The sequence below is a fragment of the Candoia aspera genome, chromosome 2 (genome assembly GCF_035149785.1).
Source record: "Candoia aspera isolate rCanAsp1 chromosome 2, rCanAsp1.hap2, whole genome shotgun sequence".
In the NCBI taxonomy this organism is placed as follows: domain Eukaryota; kingdom Metazoa; phylum Chordata; class Lepidosauria; order Squamata; family Boidae; genus Candoia; species Candoia aspera.
The window spans coordinates 116,233,334-116,256,809 of record NC_086154.1 but is presented as its reverse complement, the minus strand read 5'-3'; the positions used below and the strand labels follow the sequence as shown (position 1 = coordinate 116,256,809).

Below are 23,476 nucleotides of genomic sequence, written 5' to 3'. Positions count from 1 at the left end.
CCAGTTCAAGCTAGAGGCCCTTGTGGATTCTGGAGCTTCCACCAATTTTATTGATGTACAGACTGTACAAGACCTCAACATCCCGACCATAGAATTGCCACGTCCCATAGAAATTGAGACCATTGACGGCCAGCCCTCAAGGCAGAGCCGATTAGAAGTTTCACAGAACCTTTGCAACTAACAACGGGAGACCACACTGAGTGGATCCAACTTTATGTTACTGCATCACTTAATGTGCCTATAGTCCTGGGCACACCTTGGAATCCACAACCCATTGTTGAACTGGACTATGGGAGCAATCTCCTTCCCAGCTAACGAATGCCAGCACCACAAGGTTCAAGCCGCTCTTCTCTCTCCAGCAACCAATGCAGTCATGGAAGCAGGGGGGGTCCAGTTGCCAGCCAAGTATGCAGATTTTGCAGACGTTTTCAGAGAACAAGAGGCCACAGCACAACCCCCCCATAGGGACTGTGATTGCACCATTGAGTTGATACCAGGAGCCAAGATTCCAGCAAGGAAACAATATCCCATGTCCCCCAAGGAACTAGCCACCTTAAAGGATTACTTGGATTCTAATCTTCAAAAGGGTTTCATCTGACCATCTACTTCCCCAGCGTCTGCTCCTACCTTCTTCGTACCAAAGAAGCCTGACCCGTTGGCACCGGCAACCCAGGAGGCACCCATGAGAGTGGTGCATGATTTCAGTTCCCTCAACAAAGTCACGGTCAAGGAAAATTACCCACTCCCCCTAATATCTGATCTGCTGGATCGCTTACAGAAAGCACGCATTTTTACTAGGTTGTACCTCAGGAATGCGTACAATCTGATCCGGATGAAAGAGGGGCATGAATATCTGACTGCCTTTGATACCAGGTTTGGTAAATTTGAGTACCTTGTTTTGCCCTTTGGCTTGTCTAATGCAGGAGCCATATTTTCCTGATTTATGAATCAAATTTTCTCTGATTTACTAGATAAGTATCTGGTCATTTATCTAGATAATATTCTCTGAGGATGCTACAACTCATGTAACCCATGTACATAATATCTTACAAAGACAGAGAGAACAAGCTGTTCGCCAAGCTAGAGAAGTGTGCCTTCGATTTAACTGAATTACATTTCCTGGGCTATAAAATATCAACAGAAGGCATATCCATGGATCCTTCTAAGGTCCAGGCAATTCTCTCTTGGCAACCCTCCCGAAATGTGAAAGAGGTACAAAAATTTCTAGGGTTCTGCAAGTTTTACAGGAGATTCATAAATAAATTTAGTGACAGGGCTAAACCCCTCACACAGCTTTTGAAGAAAGGATCAAAATTCATTTGGGGGGAGAGGGAGCAGGCAGCCTTCCAAGAATTTAAGCAGCTCTTTGCATCCCAGCCGCTTTTGAAGCATCCTGATCCCACAAAGCAATTCATAATGCATTCAGATGCTTCAGATTTTGCTATCGCGGCTGTTTTATTGCAATATACTAACAAAACAGAGAATACATTGCTACCTTGTCCATTTTTCTCCCGCACGCTCTCACCAGCAGAGAGAAACTATGATGTTTTTAACAAGGAGTTGCTAGCAATGAAAGCAGCATTTCAAGAGTGGAGACACTGGCTAGAAGGTGCAACCTTTCCTGTGAAAGTTTGCACTGATCACAAGAATTTACAGCTTCTACAAAACACCAGATCCCTCACCCCACACCAAATCAGATGGAGCCAGTTTTTCTCCCGTTTCAATTTTGTTATTTCTTATGTTCCCGGGGCGCAGAACTGTTTGGCAGGTGCCCTGTCTCGATTCATTCAGGCAACCCCCACTACTCACCAGGAGGTACAGGCTACTATATTACAACCTCACAACTTTCAGCAGTCTATGAGGGGGAACCAGACAGAGATTTTAGCAGCAGGCAGACAAGCAGAGGACCTATTTACACGAGTCAGAGATCAGCAGCAACAGGACCGTATGCCAGGGCCAGGATGGATGACCTCCAGAGGGGCCCGCAAGACACTGCCTCCCCATTTAATGTGGAGGCAGGAATCCTCTGGCATAGCGGGTGATTATACATTCCCCCCTCATTGAGGGAAGTACTGAGACTTTGCCATGACCATCAAACGGCAGGCCACGGAGGTGTTTTCAAAACTCTCCATAGAGCTCTGAGAGACTACTGGTGGCCTAAGATGACTGCAGACATAAAGGGTTACGTTGCTTCTTGTCATACCTGTAGATGAGCCAAGCCTCTCCCAGGGAAGCCCACAGGACTTTTGCAACCCCTACCCACCCCCAGTAGGCCTTGGGATACAATCTCCATGGATTTCATCACTGATTTACCCCCGGTCCAGGGGCTGACTTCCATACTAGTGGTGGTGGACCTTTTCACTAAAATGGCGCATTTTATTCCTTGCAAGGGCCTCCCATCTGCGCAAGCCACAGCACAGTTGTTTATGGACCATGTTTTTCGGTATAGAGGCATGATAAATCACTTGGTGAATGACAGAGGCCCTCAGTTCACTTCCAGGTTCTGGAGGGCCCTTTTCCAGTCATTAGGGGTCCAGATCCACCTATATCATCGCATCATCCAGCTAGTAACGGGCAAGCTGAGAAAATTAACCAATGGTTACAGCAGTATCTCAGGTGTTACACCACTTATCAGCAAGACAATTGGCCAGCCCTGCTCCCCATGGCAGAATTTACTTATAACAACTTGTGCAATCCTCTACCAAGATGTTTCCTTTCCAAGCACTCTATGGGGTTAACCCTTGGGTGTTGCCCACCTCTTCCCAGCAGGGAACTGTTCCAGCCATGGCTGATTTTCTTAAAGAGCAACAAGCCGCACAGGAGTTGTTAAAGGAGCAGCTGAACAGGGCAAAGAGTGCTTACAAGAGAGCTGCAGATGCTCACAGACAAGAGGGGCCAGCGATTGCGGTAGGAGACAAAGTGTGGCTCTCTACCAAGTTTTTGACCTCTACCAGGCCCTACAAGAAGTTGGACTCTAAGTTTGTGGGCCCTTTCACTGTGGTACAGCAGATAAATCCAGTGGCTTATCGCTTAAAGCTGCCAGCATCCATGAAAATCCATCCAGTTTTTCACAGAGCCTTGCCAGCCAAAGACCCTCCCCCAAGTACCCTACAATCGCAAATGTTCCCCCCCACCTCCAGTAATTGTGGAGGGGGAGGAAGAATGTGAAGTCGAGGAAATTCTGGACTCTAGGACGCGGTGGCGCTGCAGGTTAAACCGCTGAGCTGTCGATCGGAAGGTCGGCGGTTCGAAACCGCGCGGCGGGGTGAGCTCCCGTTGCTAGTCCCAGCTCCTGCACACCAAGCAGTTCGAAAACATGCAAATGTGAGTAGATTAATTGGTACTGCTTCGGCGGGAAGGTAACGGCGTTCCGTGTCGTCATGCTGGCCACATGACCCGGAAGTGTCCCTAGGGACGCCGGCTCTAAGGCTTAGAAACGGAGATGAGCACCGCCCCCTAGAGTCGGACACGACTGGACTTTACGTCAAGGGAAACCTTTACCTTTACCTTTAGGAGGAGGGGAAGGGGCATCCAATATTTAATACACTGGAAAGGGTACCCTGAGGAAGAGCGCACGTGGGAAAATGCCAGAGATGTGCATGCACCAGCGCTGGTTCAATGATTCCATCAGCTTTTCCCTCACAAACCCAAGCCTCGCACTCTACCAGAGATTCCTCACTTGACTGAGCAAGCAGAGGAATCCCAAGCAGAGGAGTTCGTAAGTTGGCAACCTCCACCCCCACCAGAGGCTCTGAGGCCAGAGAGAGAGGAGGAGGGGGAGCCACAGCCCTCCACCTCCGGCTTGCATTTCCCAAGGGGGAGGGGGGAAGAATCTTCTAATTATCTAGCTATTTTCCAGCAGCAGCCACCTGGGCCAGAAGCGTTATCAGACCTGGAGAGCAGCACTGATTCGTCCGTGGAGGAGTTTTCCTTTGAAGAATTTCCATCATTGCCCAGTTCCCATGGGAGCTTAGAGGGGGAGATGGACTCTTATGAGACCTCTGGAGGGAGGAAGGAACTCTGGAAGGGAGGGGGCTGAAATGGAATGTAAATCTGGAGGGGAGGGTGATGTCATGAGTACTGATGGTGAGCAGGAGGAGGCCCCTATCCAGGGGGGAAAACGCATGTGTAGTACTGAGGAGTTAAGCAGCCATTCAAAGAGACACAGATCAGACCCGCCTTAACTTTTGGCATTTATCTGTCTGGGTTTTTCCCACGCTTCTTCAGTTTGTTAGGATTTTCTGTCTAATGTAGCAGTAATAAAACACTAGAGACCTATTCCTTGTCTCAGCGTGGTTCCTGACTGTTACGACAGTCATTATGGGGTACTGAGTGTAGATTAATGAGAAAAAAAATGAATTTGAACGATTGTAGTATCAGGCTGCAACATAACAAAATGGAAAAAAGTGAAGGGGGTCTGAATACTTTCCGAATGCACTATATATCTACACACGTACACACACACACACATAACTGCCAAAATACTATAACAGTACTAACAGTCATGATTCAAATAATATATTTATGGAATCAGTAATATCTTTATATGATCAACTAATGTAAAAAATAAGACAGCCAGTTTCATGTAATCGTTAGAAACCGGGTGGCTGTAAGTTCTAGTCCTGCCTTAGGCACAAAGCCAGTTGGGAGGCCTTGGGCCAATCACTCTCTCTCTCAGCCCTAGGAAGAAGAAAGCATGGGCAAACCACTTCCGAAAATGCTGCCAAGAAAACTGCAGGGACTTGTCCAGGCAGTTGCCAGGAGTCAACATTGATTTGAAGGCGCGCGCACACACACATACCCACTGTAAAAAATACTACAAAAGTATGTTCATGAAGCCACTCGAAGTTGAGCACAACTCAAAGCAGGTTTTACTTTTTGTTTTAAAACAAATACAGGTAGTATTAAGAGCTGCTCATTCAGTGACCATTCGAAGTTATGACAGCGCTGAACAAGTGGTACTTACGACCGGTACTCAAAGTTCCAGCTATCCCAGCACCCCTGTGGTCATGTGATCACGATATGGGTACTTGGCAACTGATTCGCGCTTGCAGTGGTTGCAGCATTCCAGTCACAAGATCGCCAAATCTTCTCAAAAATTGGTGCAATGAAAGCAGAGTTCAGAGCTGTAAATCTGAATGGTGTGTATTTCTGAAGGCTTTAGGGTGGGGATTTACGACTGCCCTATTCAAATCTATCTATCATGGTGCTGATCTACTGCAACATGGAACAGCACACTACAGGAGAGGGGTGCTACTATAGCCCTCAATGCCAATGATCAGTTCAAAGCTCTAGCAAAAGCAGTTGGTTCCTCTCTCAGCAGGTTCTTGGGTATGGAAGAAAAGAAGCAGAGAAAAAACAGCTATCAGGAAGAGGAAGTGAAGAAGACGCTGACAGCATGCTGTCCTAATAAATTACTTCTGAGGGAATAAATTCTTCAGCTGTGCAATACAGGGAATGTGTAGAGAAGGACAGGGAACCAAATGGAATGTAATACTTGCCTGGCTCGAACAATGGATAGATCCAGCTACACAACTGCATGGAAGGAAGCTCCAGTGGCCAACATGCTGGGGAAAAACAGTCCTCATAACATAAGCATTTTCTTGGAAACAAAATTTATGATCTAAGACAAAATTAAATCCAACTCTACTCAAAACCAAACAATATGAAGTGCACCTACTGGGTAAAAATAGGACAACACTGTTTCATGGACAGATGCATAACACAGTCTATCGAAGTGTATTCCAAAAGACCATATGGTGCATGGCCCTTGCACAATCAAACTGGCAAATGTATATTTGATTGCATCTAAATCATTGGTCTTACCACAGAATAAAACTCATTTCAATATATAAGGCAGAAAAGAAATAATGTGATAATTTCTAAAGCCAAGATATACCAAGATCCAATAAATGTATAAGAAGTTACATCTTTTATCATGGAAGGTAAAATTTTGCTGCTGTTCCCTTGTAGATTTGGTTAGATTTAGCATAACAGAATAAAGGCATGCTCTTTATGGACAAATTCTAGACAATACTTGGCCCCAAGAACAATTCAAGGTTGAACACTGGTTCAAACTAGTGCAATTAAACACACCCATTCAATTATGGTAGCAAGCCATAAGTTATAAAGGGTTACTATTCTGGAGATACTGGTCTCCAAACTTTCTGAGCTAATGAGTGTATTTTGAGATTGTGGGCTCAAAGAAAATGGCTGCCATTTGTGACTTGCCCATTCTCAAAATGGCTGTCACAATAAGGTTTCCTGTATGGAGATGTATCTGGAGATCATTCTAAATGCCAAGTCCCTTTTTAATTTCTTTAAAATTAAATAACTGTTCACTTGAATGGGTACCACTGGATGCTCTTGGATCAGTTGTCCTTTGAAGTATGCTTCCTACTTTCTGTGTTACTAAAAGAAATGTTATGTTATGATGAAGGCATCAAAGTCTGTAGAATATATATAGCAGAGCTAAATCAGAATTTGCATTTAGTTTCTGAGGTACACAGTGAAACATGAAGATCATCTCCTTGATGCCATACTGGTATCAAGAAAGCAGGAAGGTCAGCTGCCTTGTACTCCCGGGCTTCGTATCACCCAGCTAAAGCTGTAAAGGCAATACAGGGAAAGAGTGAAAACTGTGTTTTGCGCATCGTACTAAAGAGAAAGAGAAGAAAATGGGTGCAATTACAAGTTGGCAGTTCCATAATGCTATTTGATCTCACTATTAATATACACTGAGACATTGGTTAAATGAAGTAATAAAAGAAGATGACATTTTCCAGAACTCCTATGATCTTCCAGTATATGTCTTTTCATTCCAACTCCTCTTAATATAGCAGGAAGGGGTATATTTATAAGATATCTTAATCAATCAATGGTCAGCATCTTTTTCAAGGCTCATGATTTCTGCACAATGATGTGGGTGCTTTGGGGGCAATGCTAAATCTTGCAGGGGTGGGCAACCTAAGGCCCCAGGACCACATAAAGCCTTTTCTGTGGCCCCTGAAGCTACAAGTTCCCCAGTCTGATACCATTCTTGTTCTCTGTTCTGAAGTAGGAACTACATGAAAACTATAGGCCAAGCTGTAAATCAGACTTAGCATAAGGGTATTAAAAACCAAAAATCCTACTCCCACAAACCCAGAAAAATTCCAGAAAATTGTTGTTGTGACATGAACTTGTCCATCCTGCCCATCACGTATGGCTATCAAATCTGGACTGTAAAAATTCAGAGCAACACTAGATTACCATATAGTCTTTTTGCTGCCACTGTGGGGAGGGGAGGTCTGAATTTTTGCAGCCCAAATATGGTAGCCTTTCCGTAGTAGCACTTCTCTTCTACCAAAATATGAAGTGTCCCTCAAGCCATTCCTCCCTAAGAGAAAAGCCTGAGCAGGCTTAGGAGAACCCTAAGACTGATACAGAAACACAAAAGGTGAAGGGGGAGCCCAGAACAGACTAATGAGCATTATTATTGGCTTTGAAATGCCGACTGCAGGAGAGAGGAAACATGCAGAGAAAGAGGTAATTCCTTTCACATCCCAACCGCTTTGGGAAATTAGACAGTAGGACTTCCACCATCCTGTTCTTTACTCCAGAAAAGGGGAAACTCCAGGACTGTAGCATAAATAGCACCGCAAGGGCCATAGTGAAGACTATTCTAGGCATCAGCCACATGAAGTTGCTCGGACTCTCTCGGAGTTGGACTCTGACTTGACAGGTCCCACTGAGGGGACTCAAGCACTGTCTGGCCTAGTTAGCTTGGCCCAGTTAGCTAGGAAGAATTTGCACTTGTGACTCCCAAGGAAATGGACAGGATCCTCCAGACTACTAATCCGATCACTTACTTATTAGATCCCACCCCCTCTCTTGGTTTCTTAAGGCTGCCCTGATTCTCCTTGATCTCTCGGTGGTCTTTGATACTATCAACCATGGTATCCTTTTGGACTGCCTGCAGTTTGGGAGGCACTGTGCTTCAGTGGTTCTCTTCCTTTCCCCGTGTTCAGTTCCAGTCAGTGTCAATGGTGTGTGTGTGTGTGCGTGTGTGTGTAAGAGATCAAGCTTGGCACACCTGGCATGCAGAGTGCCACAAGGCTCAATGCTCCTACCCCTTCTCTTTAATATCTACTAGACAACCCATGACCCATTGGGTCATTTTTTTTCTACACATAATATAGGTTTGTGCCAATTCCCCTCCCCTCACAACCCTAAGGACAGCCCCGGTGACGGCTCCTCCTCCTCCTTCTACTCCTCCTCAGCTGCCTCACAGAGCTGCCTACCACTTTGCTGGGGGGAGGGGATTTCCCCATTGGCTTTGCTTGTGGGAAGCTGGCAGGGAGCGTTGGAAATCCTTCCTTCCTCCCTTCCCCTTCCTTTCACTCCCTCCCTTCCTTCCTCTGTCTTCCTTCCTTCCTTTCCACATATAATATAGGCTTGCGCTGTTTGCCCCTCCCTCACGACCCTCAGAAGACCCCGGGTGAATCCTCCTCCTCAGATGACCTGCATTTCAAATTACATTCCTTTATCTTCTTAAAGACTCAATTAAAGAGGAGGGTGAAACAGCCAAACACGCACAGCTCTCTATTGGACAAGACAAACACAAACCTAACCCACAGATCTTGGAGAGCATTTAATGCAGGAGATTTTCCAAGGATCCTTGTCCTACTCTACTACATTTCATACTTTTGCTCTTATGACTTTCACAGAACCCAGTTCCTTTGGGTGAGAAAGCATCATCTATTTGAAAACAGAAGAGGAAGGCCAGGGTTGAGTTTGAAGCAGAGATGGGTAGTTGATTTAGCATGCTAATTTCTGGGATACAGCAGGGCAGCTATAAGGAGACTGGTGTGGAGGAACAGAAGCAAGAAAGATTAGGGAAGCAGCATGGAATACATTGGGGACAGTATTGTGGCTTTCCCTAATTTTCCCAAAGTGAGGAATAGAGTTAAAAACAGGAAGCGGCATCAAATCTGGTATTGCTCAGCTATCAGGACCACCGTGTTGGAGTTTTGGTTTATTCTTCCTCCCCAGACCAAGGCACTCAACTGAAACCAAATCCTCAGGTTTTCTAAGTCAGACCCCATGCCATGATGTAAATATATGGAAGTAATCAGCCTTTGACTTCACACCTGAACAATACCATTTTCCTCCCAAGGGCTTTACATTTGTATTCATCTTCTTATAGCCACAGGATTACAATGCTCAGGAATGTCACAGATGGGGAGCTGCTGATGGGAAAGCAGTTTTGTCTTTGGAAGTAGCATCAGCACTTTGGCAGTGTGCAAGTTCTGTGCTAAAAGGAGTTCCTCCAGTGTCTGAACTGGTTGATCCTGCTCCAGAACTCCACCCCATTATTAAAATGTATTGCTCAAAACAAACCAATCACTATTTACATCTGACACTCCCACCCATGTATTCAAAGCATCTCATTGTAGTATCAGAGGGAACAGAAACTGCATGTCTACTAAAAACCAGATCCAGTTTCGGCAGCACACAGACTCAGAAAACACCCTTAATTTGTGTCTGTGATGATATTTTTAATTTAGCAGAATGTGAAGGAGAATCTGGTTCAGATTTGCCAAACACAACGCCTTGAGAGTTTACAGATTGCCTTTACTGCATCTCACAGGTTACCGAGAAGCTAATAGACTGATCTTGTACACTGCATTGTGCCACACTTTCTGTTTATTAAATAAACTATAATCTGACTGGGCTCACATAAAATGGTAAACCACATGCACAGTTTACAAACCATCATGGCTAGGTTCAGACAATACCCCAAGCTACATTAGGGCAGCGCTTGAAATGAAATGTGAGCCAAACCATAGCACCTTGATAGCATATTCTCATGTGATCCAGGATGTTTGCTGGTGCTGGAGACATGGCTGGAGTTAGCCTTCAGCCAGTCCAAGAGGTGTGGTTATGGAACCTGCTGCATGACTTTGACCCAGCCACATTCTCAGCCCAACCTTCCTCACAGGATTGCTGTGAGGATAACATTAGGATATCCAACTAGGATCTTAAGCTGTCTGAGAAAAGATAAAGTATAAATGCTAATCATCACCTTCAACATCATCTAGAACTATTAATATACTATGGGCTAGTCAGCAATGTCTTATCTTTCTATGAAGCTCTCCACTGAGACAGCAGTGCTTTGCATGCCTAGATAATTAATCCTTAATTAAGAGTTAAGCATGCAGTGATCCATGTGATATATTCAAAGCAATGTAGAAAATGGTTTTTACAACGAGATAAAAGGTAGTTGTCCCCTAAGATCTCAATCAGTAGCTTGGGTTTCTGCTAATCATCAGTCCTGCATCACAGCACTGATAAATCAATGTAACTTACCCTAGCTAGGTTTGCATGTGACACCTAGCTATCATTGTGGTTTGTGTGCCTTTAGTTTAGCATATTGTGTGAACCAAGCTTAATAAAACAAAATTACAATGTGCAAATATAGTTCAGTAAACCATGCTTTAGCTAATCACAGCTTTGTGCAACTCTGAAATCCAGGCACAGAAAACAGCCAGTAGCAAGTAGATTGTTAAGCAGAATCTCAAAGAAGACCACTTCCTAATAGAATCCAAGAAAGATATTGCAATATCTCTACATTCAATTATTTTCTGTTAGTCATTATATTTGCATTATGCTCTCTATGAATACAAACAGTTTCAGACAGTCATGCAGTAAAGATCAGAAAGAATTACATCTGTAAAGAGGCTTTAGGGACCAAGACCACCCTCTGTCTACCTGCATATCTCCTTCTAGCTGTCAGGACATGACAGCCTCCCACCATCTTAATTAGGCTTCATCTGAATGAGAATCTCTTGTCTTCCCCGCAGACGTAAAGATAATAAAGCAATCAGCTCTCCTGTTTGGGATGACATTTACTTGTTAATCTGCAGCAAGCCATGATCAAAAATTCTAGCTGTGTTCAGCCAAGTCAAATAAAGCAATATTAAGGAAGAAGGGAAAAATGGTTTCTGTATCACCAAACTTTAAAGCAGTGTTTCTCAACCTTGGCAGCTTGAAAATGTGTGGACTTCAACTCCCAGAATTCCCCATGCTGGCTGGGGAATTCTGGGAGTTTGAAGTCACCTCCAAGCTGCCATGGTTGAGAAATGCTGCTTTAAAGCATGGTTTTCAGTGATGACTTGGCAATATTCTAGCCTTCTTCAGCATCTATTATCTTGCTTTCTACACTAGAATAAAAACTTAACTGTGATTAGGACAGTTTGCTTTCCTGCTCTAATTTCATACATGCAGAACTCAACTTTTATAAACAGTAGTGTCTGCTTCAGTGGGTGAATTTGCACCTCTCCACGGTAGAGACTTCTGATGTCATGCCGATGCAGATTTTCAGACATCCCTAGCAGAGGTGATAAGACTTTTATCAGTGCCACAGTGAGAGCCATCAGGATGAGTCACAGTAGAGGAGAAGTGGGATTATGTTGGCGGTGGGTGCCAAGTATTCTCCATCCTCCCCTGTAATTATTCCACATGTGTAGGCAAGCGATTGTAGAGGCAGCAGCGGTGAGGGGGAGGCTGATAGTTCCTTCCACTCTCATTAAGTGTAATCATCCCAAGGGTGAGCGCTAGTAATCGCAGATCCCTGGAATCAAAGCCATTTTAAGCGGTGTGGCTTTGGAAAAGTGAACGTATGAAAATTGGGGACCCAGGTCATTTAATACATTAAAATTAAATTAAGGTCATTGTGTGTGAGGGGATGTAGGAATACACACACACACACACACACACACCCTGCAAAAAGCAGTCAAATAAACAAAGATAATGGCAAAGGCACTTGGTGGATTCTGAAGGCAATTAAAACCACAGAGCACAACACAGGAAGAAGAGCTAGTGCAGACAGAGCCAACCTTTGTTATAGTTGGAATACACTTAAAACTACAAAATTAAAATCTTATATATTGGAGGGTGGACAAGGAGGTTCTATTGACCTTGCCAAGAACCCTACTGGTTCTATTTCTTTTGTTCGAAAGTTTTAAAGTAAAATTCAGGTGCTAAGGAACAACTCAGTATGAAGGACTGGCCTCTGGGTGCCTGATGTTTTTATTTCCCATTATACTTCTTGACCACAGGAATCAGAGGCATTCTTAGGTAGTAAAGATGGAAGTCCCCTAGAAGATAGTGCTGCACTTTGAAGGGGTCCCAGATGCACATATAAAAAAGGAAGGGAAGGACAGATCTTACTGTCTCTGCTTGGCAAGGAGAGAAACTAGGGAGTGGCAAACGGACAACCCACTATGACAAGGGGAGGAAGCAGCAGCATGACTCAACAGAGGAGAAGGTACATCAGGAGACCAGAGCTATACTCACAGGGTGGCAGAGACTAACAAGAAATGTTAGGCAGACTTGCATAGTGACCAAGTGGGAGAGAAGAGAAAATAGAGAACATGTTATTATGATAGAGAGAAAAGTTAATGTTATATGGGAATGAATCTTGTGCAGAACCCAGAGAGAAAGAGAAAATGGGCTTAATGTCTAGGCCCCTGTCCCCACCTCTGCCCTATATTCAGGTTTCTTTTCTCTTTCTTTCTCCTTCCCTTTTTCCTTTTTGTGAAATGGGCATTTGTGACTGGATGCACCCACCACTGCAACTACTTTCTAAAAGCACCTAAGACTCTTCAAAATTCCAAAAATGCTCCCATGCCCAGCAAGACTGGAGAACCCTGATGTATGCAACCATAACAGTATCCTTTTCTTCCATAAATATGCATAAAATTTACCGTATGTTTGTGTAACTTTGTCTAGACTGCAAAACTAAGTAGCGTTGACCCTGGTTAGTATTTAGATGGGAGATCACCAGTAAACTTCCTGAAAGAAGGCAATGACATACAATTTCCAGACTATTATCAGAAAATAGCTTGATCTAAAGGAGACTTTACATTGCACTGTAAACGAATGGGTAGCTTACAAAAAGCAGAAGATTGTAGACAGATTTGAGGGAAAAGCAACGGTATGATGATGACTAGGCTTTACAATATCTATTCCATTAATTACTACAATTTTACATTGCCCCAATTATGTGTATATTATTTTCAATACAGAATATATACATAATTTGGAAAATGTAAAATCACAGTAATTAATGGCAATACTGCTACTCAGAAAAGGAAACAGAATCCATATTGGCAACATACCCAATCCTGGAATATAACTACTATGATAAAAGAGTAATCCATTTACATTAATTCTTCCCATATTTTAGTAAGAAATAAACTGCAGGAAGGGGGGATTCGGGAAGAAGTACCCAAATTGCAGTGAGGAATCTTCTTATATCCGTCATATTCAGTATAGGCAGCTAAGATAACTGTTGGAAGATACCAACTTCCAATGTCCATCTCTCCAGGCTAAAAGATGGTAAGAAACCAGCCAATATCTTGATATTATCACACAGTTAGTCTAGTTTTGCTTTCCATAGGTGTGAATTTGGGAATGCAGATATCCAAGTGAGACCATTCTTAAAAGCACCAGTGATCAAACAGGGTATTTATTCAGTCACTGGAAAGGACTAAACAGCAAAAGCAACATGAAGTGCATCAGCAATTTTGGAAACAGGCGGATTTACTGCCAAGCAAGCTTAAGAGAACTTCCCTATCTGGCATGCTGCATATTCTGTTTCTTATTTCTTCTAGAACATGGTTTCTCAAAATGTGGTCCGAGGACTCCTGGAGGTCCCCCAAGACCCTCTCAGGGGTTCACGAAATCAAAATTATTTGCCAGCCTATGTTGAAATATAATACAATATTAAAATCCCATCAAACAATTGTGAGAAGTGGCAGTGGCAGTGAATGTGTTAATTTTAATTTTTAATATGGTAAATATCAATAAATATAACCCATACAAACAAAAGCCCTTTTGGGGTCCTCCATAATTTTTTAAAGTGGGAAGGGACAAGTTTAAAAAACACTGTTCTAGAAGTTAGATTTAAGGCTTGCATTAGATGCCTTTCTTAAACTTCCTAGCGGAAGCTGTTCCTGCTTTGCTTCAGATCCTGTCAGCCTAGCAGGAAGATGCTAAGCAAATGAATAACCAAATAGCTGAAGGGGAAAAAAAGCTTTCCAGCTCAAGATCAAAATATTGCTTCTTTCCCTGTCATTAGAGATGACACAGTGTATTCATGTTCTCTGTTCTTATAAGCAGACACTATGGCACATTCACCACCAAACAAAAATAAAATATGGTTTTAGAACAGAAGTCACCATTGTTGCTTACTGTTCAAGCAGCTTAAGCAAATGCCCAGATGACATATCTTAACACATCCAGAAAATAGTCTTCTGAATTTAAAGCATACCAAGGGGATTCCCAGATTGTCAGTAGATTAAAAATGCATACTTTATTCTGAACTTTTACAATTCCATGGTAAATATGTATCGTATAATAGTCTTAGATTACAAAAAAAGACCTGAGCAGGAATACGCTAATGCTCTTCAAATATCTAAAAGAATGTCACACACAAAAAGGACCTCTTCTTTATCATTCCATAGTACACGTCTGATGTAGAATAATGGATGTTACCAGAAGGCAGATTCTCTATGGGTATTAGAGAAGACATGCTAATAACAACAGCAGTTCAGTGGTGAAAAATGCTGGGCTCCCATGCACTGGACATGCTCAGGTAGAGGTTGTACAGCCATCTGTCTGGGCTGCTTCAATTTGGTGTACCAAAAAGGGGGTGGGACCCAATAGCCTGAGTAGCTCCTTCCAACTCTGTGTCTCTATGAATATCATCTCATGTACAGCAAGAGTGAAACCATCCTCAAAGAACAAATAAAAACAGCTACGATGTATACAATTCTCCATCCTCTTTGCCATCAAAATTGCTCTTACGTCTAAACAGCAGAAAACACATTGTAGAAGAGAAGGCACAAGACATCACTCTTTCTAACATACATTATATATCCAGGTTGAGAGGTGTTTCTGTGAATCCCACAGAGAGAAGAAACTAACCAGAGCAGTCCATTGATACAGCAGAGTTGTGTCTGCACCTAAGCAATTCTGGAGACCCAAAAAGAATTCCAAATAATCCAGAGTTTGGTTTTCAGTTTCAAGGCATTTGAAGATTCCAGTTCCAATCTGAAGCTTGAAGAAGCTCCTTGCAAGGCTAAACGGTTCTGACAGTCCCAAGAAGGGTATGTTTTTACCAGAAATGTCCTTCTCTGTACAATCATTGCTACACAAGGCAGCACCAAGTCAGTCAAGACGTGTTTTTCCTTTAATTTCAATATTAGGAAGGAAAATATCAGGTTGTCATGGAACCAAGTTCTCACTTCCTTTCTCAGAAGAAAGGACTTTGCACAGGTTTTTCAGACTTTTTCATAGCTGAATGAATACATCAGTTTAAAATAAAACAAAGTGGAAAAAGATTGCTTAGATTTGCATCCCCTTAACTTCTCGGCATGGTTTTCAAGAAAGCTGAGGCTTAAGCAAAGGCTGGCTTCAAACATCATATTTAAAATGACATGGTTTGTTTAGAGTAATATATGTAAACCATGGCTTAGTGCAATGCATGAACCTAATCTGAGTGAAACTGCTACTATCCCTAGTGATTAGGGGATAGAGGTCAAATTAGAAGAGATCCAAGACCAGGTTTTTTTTTAATATCTTACTATCAATATTTTATAAGGAAGAAAAATGTTGGTAGAATTTCTAATTCATTTTGACCTTATAATGTTTTTGTAAAAATCTGTTTCTATACTTGGCTTATATAAACAGAAGCAAAGGGAAGCCTGGATTTGAGATCACTGTCTCAAAAACAGCATTTCAGTGCCCCCCCCACTGATGGCTGAACTCCAATCACCATTTTAAAATAATAATAATAATAATAATAATTAAATTGGGTGCAATGGTGCATCAACTGTCCTTGCAGATAAATTGCAGACACATTGTAAAGTTTCTACAGTTTGCACCATCATAGCTGCTGCAATTTTCAAGTTGCAATTTTAACAGTTTCATGAAATAATTAGAATCTTTTGATTTGGTGGTCTATGAGTCTAAATAAACAATAAATAATATGATTAAAAGATAAATGACAAATACCAGTTCTGATCCTCTCCTCTGAAGCTTTCAGCTTAATCTTGGGTGCTCCTTTACCAGCTATAATTGAGCCTATATCACACACACATGCACACACCTCTTTTTTTCCTTCCTCAACATGGTTTCCTCCAGATTTGTTACATTACATTTGGCATAATTCCCAGCTGGCATGACCAAATATGAATATGATCAGGCTAGCTTATATTGTCCTTTATTGATCTTGCTTCTTCTTCCCTTGGCTGTTACCAGAAAATAAACTTAAGAGTTATGCTCAGAGCAGAGACCTATCTGTTGTTCTTGTGCTGCAAGAGACTCACATAGTACCCCTCCAGAAACTGTGCTCCCTGTATGATACTAATGGTCTCTATACTAGTGACACAACAAGGAGAAGCTTGGTATTACTCTTTAATCATCCATGCGAAACTGAAAAGGAAAGTCGGATAAGAAAAATATACAATACAATCTATTAAAATCTTTTATTTGCTGAGTTCATACATGGCTTTGAAGTATGGTTTAACTATGTTAATGGAGTAACTACAATCAATTGGGTTCACGCAATAAGCAAACTCCAAAAAACAAATGAGCTGTTATTTTGCTTTAATCCACTGTACAAATCCAGCCACTTTATAGTATGTAGCAATGGTCGCTTTGCTATTTCCCTTATTTGCTAAATCTTCCAGTGGCAGCAAATTTAATTTGGCAGGAAAATCTTATGCACTGAAAAAAGCTTGTAGATAGTCTGACAGCACAACAGAGTTCAATGACACTGATAATCCAGGTATGTGCAGATACTTGATGCAACATTACTAGCAGCTGCTTTCTGTACAAAGGAAGTCCAGTAAAGACTGATGTGTCCTATACATGAAGGTCCTGTTTGCTTTTCCTCCTTCTTTCAAAGTAGGGGAGCCTTAAGCAAATGGGCCTGAGAGCAAACTCTTCATAGAAATATGCATCTGCCAATACAGGAAGAGCAAGCAGGCTGACAATAGCACTGTGCCTGAACTCCCAGAGAAACAGTTACCTTTCCTACAACCATGCCATTAGCGCAGTTCTTCAAGAGACAACAACTTGAACTGCAGCAGCAGCAGCCATCATTCAGAAGCAATGGCCAGCATGCTTGATTTTGGGTAACTGGCAAATCCAGTTCCCTTATTCAGCCTCATCTCCCTTCCTGTTTGTTCAACTTAAGCACTCACAATCCTCAGCCATCCAGCTCACCCTCAGCACACTCATTAGTGCAATCTTTTGGAAAGACTGTAAGACACCCTTCCCTGACTTAGTACCTTCCAATTATGTTAGATTGCAACTCCCACAAACCCCAGAAATATATTTGGTTTCTTTGTTGATGGAAATTATAGGAGTTATATCTCTCCTATAAAATGTACAAAAAGCATCTGAATACTTATATACACTTTACGAATGCTTGACAATTAAACTAAGATATTCCCATAAGTAGCATCCGTATCTCAATAGCTTTCCATGAAACGCAGTGAAAAAGATCCAAATAACGAAAATGACCATATATATATATATAAATAAATAAATAAATATATTGTGTGTGTGTGTATGTATTCTTAAGACATGCCAATAAGAATAATATAGAGTACTTCTCTATGTGGCTGATATCTAGAATGTCAGGTCCAGGAATGCAACTTCATTCCCAAGGTCACTTAAGACTCATTTGACGCATCCACGCAACCCTTTTCTTTTGTATTGCTGCAATCACACCTCTGAGGATCAAACCGAACATTACTGCTGGTGATGCTACTGGAAAGTGAGCAAGTTGACCACAGCTGTGCTGGAGATTAAGTGTGGTGTGAAATAACAAAGCAAGTAAACAAGATGTGAACAGCTTGACTGTTTCTCTGTCAAACTCTACCAGTCAACATTAAACCCTGGTTTAGTTTGGCTGCTGGCTGAATCAAGGCATGGAGTAGATATAAACAGTGCGTATGCCAGGAAAAAAGTTTAAGGACTATAATGAGCATTTGCAACTTTTTTTTTTTCTACAACTAAAAAAGGGGATATTTTCAACACCAAGAAATATTTCAGTGTAGCAACCTAGTACTACACAGTTTTGATTTAGGGATAAACTTAATATTCTGCACTTAACATATAAGACAGTGACACCCTTTCTCTATCTTACTTGCCAAACATTTCCCCTTGCAGCAAGGAAACAGTGGCATATAGCTACATAGCTGTTTCTAACTCTTAAGCAAATGGAGACCCATATCACGTAGCACATAGAATTATTTCTACCTCAGGGTATAACTCCCAACAGGCCAAGCTGGCATGACCAATGGTGAGGTATGCAGCAGGGTGCAGCTATGCAGAATCTGAAGGGCCACTACAGTGGCTGCATACTCAGCAAACCCTTGCAAGGAGAAACAGTGAGTTTACACATCATTGCTAAGCTATAATTCATGGTTTACAAATCACAGTGACAGAATACATACATCATACTTAGCCGTAAGATGACTTCTGCCATTCTGGTTTAAACCATTAGAGCTTGTTTGATAAACCAGGTTTAAACAAGTACTGGCTTAGTGTAGAAATGGGTAGCATGAAATTGTCCCAAATCAACACTATAGCCATCTACCATTTTGAGGGGGGAAAACACATGAAAGCTGCAGTGTAATCCCTAAAACAGTTCTTGCACAATGAAAAAAAATCTCAAACCACTGTGAAGGGAAGAAGGAATGTCTTTGAGGAACAGGAGGAAGAGCCACTATCAAGTCAACAGTTAGATAAAAGAGGACAGAGTCTGGGGTAGAAGTGGAATGGAACCTAAATATTTCAGACAAGACCTTCCCTAGTTCTCACAAAAATGGAGGGAGGGAGGGAGGACAGAAGTGCATTCAGACTTGCAAGAGTCTGTTACTATATATAGCTTTACAATAAAAGTAGCAGGTGACCTAGTCTGATTTACCTTGAAGGGCTGGCAACCACATACAACCTGAAAACTGGGAAAAGAAATGGAAAATCCTGACCCTCCCCGCATGCACAAGGTACACATATCCATTTGGCATCATTGCTAGAGCCAGTGCAGCCTTTGGCCTCATCAAAGGTGTTAAGGGTAGCCAATGGCAACCAAAAGATTGCCTATTGCTGGCTTAGCATGGTATGTAAATCCAGCCCCTGTACCAGGGGAGCTTCTCCAAGTACTATACCAACACAACTGTAATCATGTCAATAACTTTAAGTAAACTTCAACTGATAACCAAGAGTTCTTATTACAAATATGTATTAGGACTATGATATTAAAAACCACACGTGGCACCCCCTTGCTGACCTAGAATGCTCTCAGAGGCTACACAAGGCCAACTTTGACTGTCCTTGGATAGAGGACCACTTGGGAATCCTAGAGCTGCAGATCAGAAACTATCCATGAGAAGGCAATGACAAATTACTTCTGCAAAGCTGCCAAGAAAACTGCATGGATGTCAAGCACAACTCAGAGAATTTCTACCTTCTTAAAAAGAAAACTAACAACAGTGTTCAAATCTATCTGTCCCTCTATCATTGGACTCTTTACAGAAACAATATACATACATTTATGGGTGCAAATCATGATAAAATTAAATCCTGTTCAAAAAGCAACTTTGCACAATGGGTTTCAAGAACTCTTGGCCCACTATTTCAAAAAGCATTTGCCTTGTGGCAGGGGAGCAGATATTATTCAATATCAACAATCCTTGTGTTATTTGGATCCTAAAATTACAGTATATAAACTTGTCCATGAAAAAAAAGAAGGAAGGAAGGAGACTCAGTCTTGCTGAAAGATAGAACCTGAAGTGGCCAAGGATGATTTTGTATCAAAATATGCAAAAAGCCCAGGACAAAGAAAGGAGGAAAGAAAAGAGACAGCTTTTCGATATCACACCAGACTAAATGGTGGGAGTCTAATACTTCAGATACCTCACTCTTCTCCTAGATAACTTAATGTTATACTAATTTAAATAAAGGCACACAGACTGACCCCAGAGAACAGCGTAACTAGGTCTAGTTTAATGCATGATAGCCTGCATTACATTCCTAAGTTAGTAAGATTTTATTAAGTGTGGTTCACAGGGCCTACTGAAGTAGAACCGATCAATTTAAAAAATTATTTTCAGTAAGCTGTCAAACTCAAGGGTTTGAGAGATGGACATTTAAAGGATTCACTAATACGAAAAAATGACTTTCCACGAACAAATTACTGACCTAATAGTATTTCTCATTGAAGTGTCTGTAACTGGAAGACCAGGCCAAACAGTATTTCCAAATGCACAGACTCTAACTTTATGCTGAAAATGTTTCCCTCTTGAGAAAAAATGTAGAAGTTACACCACTGTTCCCAAACACATTAGAGGCAAAGGGTCAGGGCAAACGACCATATGCCAAATCCCATACCCCTGGTTCCATGCACAAGATAGAAAGTATACTTGTTCTTTCAAGTATGACATCGTGCTGGAAGAATTCCACCAACAGCCCCCTCTCTTCCCCCCCTCCGCCCCCGACAGCACCATCTGTGCTCTCAGGCTATGATTTCTGCAAGTGACATACATGCAGGTGGTAAATAGTACAGACCTATTTACATGTAGCACTGGATTAGGCATGCAGCTAAATTATTGCACTTCATGCAAATAAGCCTTGAAGAACCTCCTGAATTAGCAGTTCATTGCTTGCTAAGGGATAAATGCTTTTGAATGGCATGCTAGCTAACTAGCTATTAACTCAATGAGTATAATAATGGCTGTTTTTGTATAATTTCCATCTTATGCCCGCCTAGAATTATGTTCCAGTATGAATCTACCTCCCTTTAAACCAACCTATTTCTTACTGACTTGGTCATACTGATTAAAATGCAGCCAATGAACCCAATAATGTAAAAATTAAAATGAATCTACCTCCCTTTAAACCAACCTATTTCTTACTGACTTGGTCATACCGATTAAAATGCAGCCAATGAACCCAATAATGTAAAAATTAAAATGACACCACTGAAAGGGGAAAAAAAAATGTCTGTTCGCGCAACCCCTGCTAACATGCCATGCTGGGAGCAGAGATTTCACCTAGCAGAGAAACAGTTTAGAAGGGGACTGTGTTTGTTACTCAACAAGAAACCTTAGAACAGCTTCTAAGGAAACCATGAATACCTGCAAGCATGTAGAAATCTCAGCTTTTCAGGGAATCCAGCTCTGTAATGTTACCAGTGCCCTGGGACGTTTACAGTTCTGAATGCAGAAATCAGTTTTAAGGTAATTGCATTCAATTAAAAGCCACATCAAAAGCAAAAAAAGGATGAAGATTTAACCACAGGATCACTACCAGGAAGTGTGTGTTGACATGCAGGGAGGGGGTGTTTCTGTCCTTTAGCATTTTTTTTTTCTAGAATGAATTTTCCAACCAGAACAATAAAGAATCAAATGTAGACTGTTAATTTTCATTTTTAACACAAAAAGAAACGTTATTTTAAAAATATTCCTACACACAAATCACCTGTACTCTTACATAAGCCATCCTTTTCCACCCATTTTGGAACAAAATCTGTTTTTCCCCTATTTAGACACAAAAGAGAGGCCAGGGCAGAGGGCAGAGGGAGAGAAGAGGAAAAATCTTAATTTTAAATAAAGGGATTATGCTTCTTCCCCAGGAATACCTAATAGAGAGCAACTAAAGCTTCAGACCAATGCAGTCGACATTAACCAGGCAGAAGGAACAAACTAAAATACTGTTCTTTGCCTAAAAACTGCGATTCTTTTGAAGCAAACCAAGTACTGGAAACAAGCTCTGTTTTGAAAAGAGAGGAAGAGATTAGAGTTACGGTTTTCTCGCTTGTTTGGCAAAGGAGACTGTTCTTTATGGCTCCGCTCTCCTTTTTCCCAGGGAAACTCATACACACGCGCGCTCGCGCGCACACACACACACTTCTCGCCCCAGGAAATATGGTTTTCAATCTAGTCTCCACAGCACCACATAAAAAAAGCAGCGAAGGAGTTTAGGTGGAATTGGGTTATCTTCTCCTCGCAATTACAAAACGATCGATGCCGAGGCAGGAGAGAAAGCAAGCAAGGGCTGGGCGGCAGAATCAGGCGAATCCAAGAAAGGTACAGTACAGTACCCGGTTAGGTAAGGGCTTAAAAAGAATTTGCTTCAAGGTGAAAGACACCCTACGATAAGCAGGACGGAAAGACAACAAATCCGGCAGCAGAGTCGGCCTGGTGAGAAGTGCAGGCAAGGAAAGGTACACAATCTTGCAACAGGTGATTGCCACTCCGCAAGGCACACAAAGAAAACGAGCATGCAATGCCGGCATCGCTGCCAGGCTCGGCCGGGAGGTAGAAGAGTGCCAAAACGGAGGGAGTCCCGCCACGGCAAAAAAGATTCTCACGCAGGCTGGGACGAGACGGGAAGTTGCTCCAGTGCAACAGGCGCAGCACAGCGTTGTACCCCGACCCGACACCCGCCCCTCTCCCGAAGATGCCGGAATCCGGATGATCGGGTCTAACCTTGTAGACATTCTCGGTGACCCTGTGCACCTCTTCCGAGCGCGACATGACGGTGCCAGGGAGTCCAGGAAACACCATAGACTGGTCAGGACGTAGGGCTCAACGGAGAGCGCGGGAGAGCAACAGCCGCCACCACAGCTAAGATCCGTGTACGTTGCAGGCGAAACGACTGAGAGAGGCGCGACGCTTTATAGCGCCTCTCAGGGCCGGGCGCATCCCACAGCAGCCACCCCCGCCTCCACCTCCACCCGCCCCCAGCTCCGCCTGCTCCGTTTGCTCTGCCCTGGCGGTTGCCTCAAGGAGCGCAGCCTGCGAAAGGCGGGGAATAGGAAAGGAAGGGAAGGAGGCGAACCAGAGTCAGCGAGGAGGCTGGAGGCGGGCGGGAGGGCTGCTGGAGTCATGCAACGCACACGCGCGCACCAGGCGCGCCGCCACCCCCACCAGTCGCCCACAGCCCCGCCAGACCCCAGGCGCTTCGGCACCTTTCGCGCGCGCCGCCTCACAGCAAGAAGTCCGGGAAAGCACGCAGCTCTCACGCCCGCCCGCACACCCAGGGGCGAGAAAGTGAGAAAGTCTGCGGAACAATTCTGTCCCGTCACTGGCGCGCGCGCACACACACTCACGCACGCCTCTGTAACGGAGAGTAGAACAAGGCGTCCTTCCTCATACATGATGTATACTCGGACGACTTCTGCGAAATGTTCACGCTTAACAATCCGTGAGGGCAGCCTTTTCGCGCAACCCGGGACAGGGGCAGTCATCTTTTTCAGTCACCCCCTGTTGGCTTCTCGGTGTTTTGCTCGAACTGATCTGTTACAGAGTGGATGTATACGTGAAACCCCACCATAGTGCTGAATGTAACGAAACATTTTTGTTGAATCGGTCCATTGCTTCACCTAGTCCAGCATGCTGTACCACGATGGGCA

The 23,476-nt window shown here is 42.8% G+C and overlaps 1 protein-coding gene across 3 annotated transcripts in view; it reads right to left on the bottom strand.

Annotated features, from left to right (window-relative positions):
* The window catches only part of BAIAP2 (BAR/IMD domain containing adaptor protein 2), a 167,255-nt gene extending 144,550 nt beyond the window's left edge, over positions 1-22,705 (bottom strand). For all 3 annotated transcript variants that reach the window (XM_063293384.1, XM_063293383.1, XM_063293382.1), the window contains exon 1: positions 22,551-22,705. In XM_063293384.1, coding sequence (XP_063149454.1) covers positions 22,551-22,628 — 78 coding nt within the window. In that variant the 5' untranslated portion in view covers positions 22,629-22,705. The remainder of the gene's footprint in view (positions 1-22,550) is intronic.
* Positions 22,706-23,476: the final 771 nt, after the last annotated feature.